Raw genomic sequence first — 7,167 nt, forward strand, 5'->3', positions numbered from 1 at the left:
CAATATGGCTATGCAACTGCCCAATAACATAATCTGCCACACTATCATACATCCACAATATCCAAGATAAATGACAAACCGCTACGGTGGCTCTTCGCTAGCGTGACTCACAACCAGCGAACCCACAATATCATACATAAATATGCTCAATGCATGCCTCTGAGCATAGCTGTCGTATGGCTACACTCGCCCTGCAACCTGGAAGAGCAGAAAATAGATAATGCGACGCCGGAGCCATGTACCTCGTACTTGGACGAAAAGATGTTCCCGTAAGTGCAAACATGCACTAACGAGGTCGCTGTCACTACGGTCGATGTCGATGTCGTCGTCGATGCCGATGCCGATGCCGATGCCGAATCGCAATGCTGATGCCGAAAACGCATCCGAAAATGCTCCGCCCGCGGGCATGATCGTGAGCGCAGGCACGGGCTCCTGGGCATCGTAGATGTGAGTGAATAGGACTCGCGGATGCTCGAATCGCTCGATGTGGGTAAATCGCTGAGAAAACTGCTCGTTCAGAGCTGTCGAATGCTTGAAATTGTACCCGGACTATTTTGCGTGGGAAAGAGCACTTAATAGCTTATTAATTAATTATTAATTAAAAGCTAATTAGCTCTGCGCACAAAAGCAAAAATGTGTGTGTGTGAAGAAGACGTGATGCTCTCTCACTCCCCCTTCTTGCTCTGTCAGGCATTAGCTGTGGAGAATACACTCTCCAGCTCCCTCTCTCTCTCAATCAAGCTCTCAATCTCTCTCCTCTTACCTGCGCAATGAAAACGTGTGTGTGTGTGTGCGTGTGTGTATGAAGCACATACACAAGCCTTGCTCTGCTAGCTCTCTCCAGCAAGCAATAAGCACTACCAGAAGCAGCACAAGCTCCAGATACACACCTCCAGCTCTTCACAACAGAAAAATGATTTACTGTTTGAAGCTTTCTTCTCACACACTCAACCTCATCCACTCCAACCAGGAGCTAGTTCTCATGCGCGTAGAGCCGCAAGTGCCGCAATGGCTCCCGGCTCGTAGATCTGCCTCCGATCTCGTAGATCTACGCTCGCAACCGCACCACAGCACCTTCCTTGCGCTCTGATACCAATTGATGTGTGCACCGAAGAGGAATACGTGCGTGCAGTGTAAACGTGCGTGCTGTGCTAGACAGAGAAGAACATCATAGACGCACAACTGGTGAGGGTGAGCCTTGCCCTCCTGTACGCTCCACTAACTTAGCACACGGCTCGAATGAGAGATAGTCCTCTCCACATACAATATGATAGTTAGTGTGTGGCTCACAAGTGATATCTGTACACTTGGATATGTGAGTTAGTCTCGGGCGCCGGACACGTAGTCCATTAACCCAACACATGCAAGGTGTTGACGTTCTAGGTCTAGGAGTATGAGACCTCTATAGTTCCCGAGGTACTTGGGGAATATATGTTCCCTCTCCATCACCACAAACCCTAGGAGAAGAGCCCCTTCCTCCTATTATAGAACCCATGTTAGATCTAAAGGCAAGAAATGGTGGGTGACCAAGAGGCGACACATTCAATGATCTAGGCATAGGAGACTCAACACATCTATCATCTCGCATGGAACTCTCTCTGCTATCTCGCATGGAACTCTCTCTACTATCTTCGGACTTTGAGCTTCTTCAAGATGAAGTACTTTTTGAGCCATACTTGGCTTGAAGAAAAGCTTGTTGCTCGGGTGTGAGGCCGGAAAAAAACCTATCGGCTTGCTTCTCAGCCTCGTTTTGAGGCTCTACGTGTATTGACAAATGACTTGGTGAATATAGTTTTTACACCTTGTGGTGCACCTCCCATTCCTTCCTACTACCTGTTACAAGATTGCATCTCGTGCATCTCCCTTTTATTCCTACTACCTTACAAGAGTCACGTTAATCCACACATACAATGTTTTTCTATTAATAGCTAAACAAGAAGAGAATTTTTCTAAAAATAAAGGTAGAAAGGTTATATTAATAGCAAAAAAAAGAAGAGAGACAAAACATCCAGGTTTTTTACAAAGAAGCCTAAGAGTCGGCCCCCATGAATGCCCATGGGAAGAGGCCTCTTCCCAAGGAAGATGGCCCTCTTGCAAGGGTGGGGGTCCTCATGCAGCGAGTAAATCTTTTAAGTTTGAGAGAAAGAAAAGTATTTTTGAAGGCAGCGCGCTGAACACTCTCTATGCTGCATTTTATTTTACTTGGGTTATTGTGTGTAAACATGCACAAACAGTCTCTATACTAAAGAGAAAACCAGACACACAAACATTGAAGGTAGTTAGCTTATCTTCTGAAAATTAAACAAGATGGTCCGTGCTTGTATGTAGAAGTAGCCACGTATACCAAGTGTGTGTGGGTTGTACTTGAAATATTATTGTTGCCGTCTACCGTGAGTATGTGTGAGTAATACACAAAATTAAGCAAGCTAGGGTGGCTTAGAGAAGAAAATGTGTTGGCATTTGTGAACCTCACACACGTTGGTCGCCACAAGAAGATAGAGAAAGGAGAGCTCTTAGAAGGGGCAGAAATTGGAAATGAGAGAGGAGGTTTTGGGATATCTCTCTCTCTCTCTCTCTCTCTCTCTCTCTCTATATATATATATATATATATATATATATATATTCGCATGCACGCTGCTGCCTAGAACAGCAAGCTCTCGCCCTCTCTTTCTCTCTCTGGCTAGTTGGCAGGCAACGTTGAGGCGTTGACCTGTCTCTACTGACGCTAATAGTGTGTGTGTGTGTGTGTGTACATACCACATAAGGCAAGGAAGCATAGCATCATGGCTATTACAAATCATTTTGATAAGAGGGACTACAAGTCTGAGAAGGAAAAATGATACTAGAAGAAACGGCACATAAGGCAAAAATCACTACATATATTAGTGCATAGACACTATATTGCATCTTCATTGCAAGATGTATCAAAGTTTCTTGGAAGAACACAAGAGACTAACATACAATCTTTAACATGGTTCAATATTGAACCTATGACAGGAGTGCATAGAGTTTGCTTTTGATCAGAGTTTCTTAAGTACAAAATCTTTCTTGAAGAAAAGGGCAAATCTCGTAGACTCAGTTGGTCGTGTGAGTCCAGATGAGCAACACTTGGAGAGGTGTGTCTGGCAGAGGTGACTAAGAGCCATTAGCCTATATGGATGTAATTCCACCCACCCGTAGTGGTGCAAGGATCTATCAAACATCTCTGTATACTGTATGGCCTGCCTGCAGATATAGTATGAGATAGAGATAGTAGTTTGATAGTAAGTTTGGAGGGAAATCTCCAAATTTGTGTACTTATTGAAGTATAAAAATAACAGACCATCAGTAGGCGGATGGTTAGACATAAACTTTGATATATGTGCAACAATTTGAAACAGCCATAGATACTGGGCGTAACCCCGTTATGTTTACGTATGTCTTGTAACCTAGATCTTCTATGGCCATAGTGCTAGAAGGAGAAGGCACAAGGGAAAATACGTGGTGCACAAGATTGTGTAAAGATGTATAGAAAGAGATGTACAATGCTCACAATGTAACCTTCGAGTGAGGTGATGTCATCTCGTAGAGTCTCTGCTTAGGCAGGACTTAAGATACGACAGTGCCAAGATTGGTGGTGTAATCAACCTACATAGTTGTCAGAGAGCAATCAAGGGACACTGATCAACTTTTTTTCCCAGATTGTTTTCGTGGACGAAAACTCTTATTGGGGGGTGTTGTAATCTCACGTAGCCTATAATGGCCCACATGAGCTGCCTGTAGTAGCAGTGGCAAAGCTCGATCAGATATCGAGACCGCACGTCAGAGTGTGAGTGGTGAGTGTATCCAATATTTTAAAATATCAAAGCCCATAATCATGAAGATAACTGGATTATAGCACATGCACATCCTTAAGTTTGCACACACAAATCAAAGAAAAATAAACTTTATGTAAAATGATGAAAAGTATCATAGAGAAAAATAAAAGCTCATACTCATGACGAAGAATATATATCTCCTCCACTTTTGAATCATAACATGAGATAAAAGTCATGATGGGCCAAAACTTCTCTCTTGAAATACATAGATTCATGCATCTTTATATATAGACTCTTTCGATAGATTCACATCACACATACCATGAAATGTCCACATTTCATGGGATTGGTGGCGATGCCATGAAGCCACCTATGGAGAGTTCATTAAATCTCCAAGGTGGTTTTTGGGGTGGTTTTGCTAGAACTTTTATAGTATTGGGTGGTTTCACGAGTGAGAAACTCCTAATGAACTCATATGTTACATTTAGATACTTTTAGGTCAAGCCCTCGAGGGATTTTTTTACAGCATTGGGTGGTTTCAACAATTTACAAGGAAATTTCTCACAACTCAAGGTTGTTTGCACATAGTATAATTTTGAAGTGGTTTACACAATGGAGCAATTTGAACATTTCACACCCCCACTGGTAACCACTAATGATGGGCAAAATGCCACATTCTTGCTCGCCACTTGAGCGATTGAATTGGCTCACCACATGTCCCTTGCCTACTCACATATGCTGCTTGATGTCCTTTGTGACTCTCAATCTAGAGATTGTTCACACGTACAAACTCCCTTGCCTCAACTTGTGCTCTACGACACCAAATAATTTAACAAATGTGTATGGAAAAAGAGCCTCATGTCTTGCGTACCATAGATAAGCGTCACCATGTGTGTATGCATTGTAAGATTGAAGTACCCAATGATCCCAAAACATCATGAGGCTGAATGGGGAAATGTATCGACATAGTGAAAATACATGTGGATTTGGCTAGAGAAAATACATGTCAAGAACTTGGTGGGAGGGCTTATTATATCTTGCTAAATATAGAGAAAATGGCGGAGGTTGTCATGGAGGGAGATCGACTGTAAGTAGGCTTGGTAGAGGGCAGAGGTAAGAGTAAGCTTTCTCGTAAGGTTTGGGACACCTGGCGCATGGTCGGGCGATCCTCGGGCCAAGGGTTGCAGCAAAGCATGGCAACATGGAGGACGCATTGCCATTTCATGAGCTCTTGCAAACTGTCCGCAGCAGCCACGGGTTTGTCTACAATTTGGCCTGTACTGCAGTCATCTGTGCAATTAGCGACTTCTGCTTGGATATGCTGGTGATGTTGTTGCTCCTTGACCTGAGGGGTATAGCACGCAGGATCAAGGGCAGCCATAATCTTGCCACTTTGCTGGAGCAGCCAAACCCAATCCAATAGGCGCATCTCTTGAGGTGGTAGAGACTCATCTGTGGCTCGCCTGCCGCAGGCTACCTCCAATGCCAACAAGCCAAAGCTATACACATCTGCCTTGTCGGTTGCCCTCCCTGTGTACACCACCTCTGGGGCCATATACCCCGGCGTCCCCACTGCTGTCATGGTCACCGCTTGATTGTGCGCTATGAGCCGCGCCATCCCAAAATCGCCCAGCATCGCCTGGAAGCTCTCTGTTAGCATTACATTTGCTGCTTTCACATCCCTATGTAGCACACACTCCCCTAGCCCTTCGTGTAAATACTCTAAGGCTGCCGCCACCCCCACCAGAATGTTGAACCTCTTCTCCCCGTCCATCGGCTCTTGATTCCCTCTCTTCTTCCCATACAGATAGCTGTCAAGACTCCCATTGGGCATGTACTGGTACACCAGCAGCGCCTCGCCCCTCTCATAGCCCCATCCCCACAGCTGCAGCAGATTGCGATGGCGAATCTGGCTGATTATTTGTATCTCTGATGCAAATTCCACCTCCATCCTCAACCCCTCCTTCAGCCTTTTCACTGCCACTACCTCTCCGGTTGAAAGAGTGCCCTTGTACACGTTGCTGAAGCCCCCTTCTCCGACCTTTTGCTTGTCGCTGAATCCCTGGGTGGCTTTTTTGAGCTTTCTGTAGCTGTGGCGAGGCACTGATCCGGTATTGGAAGGGATCATTTCTATCACGGCTAAGAACCGCTGACTGAGCATTTGCTTCCTTCTCTTGTAGACGAAGGCCCATCCTGTTGCTAGGATGAGCACGCTTGACAGTGATATTGCAGTGAGAGGGAAGACTAGGGCGGGATAAGAGGGAGGACTTATAGGGGAAGGGGAGTTGAGAGAGGGAGGAGGGGCTACAGGGGATTTGAGAGAGGAAGGAGGGGAGCTGATCAGAGAGGGATCAGGCAGATTGGCAGGGGAGTTGAGAGAGGGAGGGGTGTTGATATCCTCACTTGCAAAACTCCACGAGAAGAGAGCAGTGCCTTGAACGGAATTACCTGAGGAAGCTGAGATGGCAGCATAGAGACTCTGATTCCAGGCGAAGAGGTCGGAGAGGTTGTAAGTAGCAGTGAGGCATGGTGTTGAAGGTCGGTCGCTAGAGTTAGCAGCCAGAACTAGGATCTGATGTAGAGAGGCGATGTACTCCACCCAAGCAAAAATGGTGTAGTTGCGATACAGGTAGAGATCTGAAGAGTTGGTGGCCGTATCCAATGTGTAAGAGGAGGTGAGGCCATTGAAATCAATGCCAATATGGCTAGAGCTGGGATCCGAGAACTGGGAATTCATGTAAGTGTCGAACTCCACAGCGAACAAGTGACGATCCGGGCGGCTGGTGGCATCCGTTACGTTCTCCGTTGCAATGCCCAGCGCTGCACCGCTGCTGCCGGCCGGCAGCTCGTGAAGGGGAGAAATAGAGAACGCCAAGCCATCGCCGCACGAGCTATATTCGCATGCTGTTACGATTGTGAAATTGAAGGAGGTGTTGAAAGAGACCACCTGCCCAGTGCTGTTGTTGAAGAGAGGCAGCGCATGATTGTACACCACCCGCCCCACGGCTTGTCTCTGCCGGTTTGGCTTGGTGGTGTCTGGATCTGGGGTGAGCCAGAGCCGGTTGTTGCTCCAAGAGGGCGGCACGCTTTTGTTGTCAGACTGCAGATCAAAATCCCCCACGCCCACTTGGAACACAAACTGCATTCCCGACACCACCGGCAAAATTACAGAACCCAACAATATAAGAAGCAGCACAAGCGCCCACATGATCTCCTTTCCCTGCAAGGAGCAGCTAAACTGAAGTGCTAGCTAGCATGCGGCGCTGCTTCATTTCTGCTTACACCGGCTGGAGTATCCTGGCATATAATTAGGACCGCATCTCCCCTTCCTTCCTACTACGCGTCGTTAAGATCTACACGAAACATTGAA

General features: G+C 46.2%; 1 protein-coding gene across 1 annotated transcript; it reads right to left on the reverse strand.

Moving 5' to 3' along the window:
- Positions 1-4,719: 4,719 nt before the first annotated feature.
- Positions 4,720-7,167, reverse strand: LOC147625481 (putative L-type lectin-domain containing receptor kinase S.7). Its single transcript, XM_086819036.1, has one exon. The coding sequence runs from the start codon at positions 7,003-7,005 to the stop codon at positions 4,828-4,830; it is 2,178 nt and encodes a 725-aa protein (XP_086675162.1). The 5' UTR covers positions 7,006-7,167; the 3' UTR covers positions 4,720-4,827.

Source organism: Cibotium barometz, chromosome 24 (assembly GCF_041138505.1).
Source record: "Cibotium barometz isolate CiBa-2024 chromosome 24, ASM4113850v1, whole genome shotgun sequence".
Taxonomy (NCBI): domain Eukaryota; kingdom Viridiplantae; phylum Streptophyta; class Polypodiopsida; order Cyatheales; family Cibotiaceae; genus Cibotium; species Cibotium barometz.

What these genes read in the sequence shown, in the direction of transcription:
- LOC147625481 (XM_086819036.1), bottom strand. Translation starts at nt 7,005, where the DNA reads ATGTGGGCGCTTGTGCTGCTTCTTATATTGTTGGGTTCTGTAATTTTG.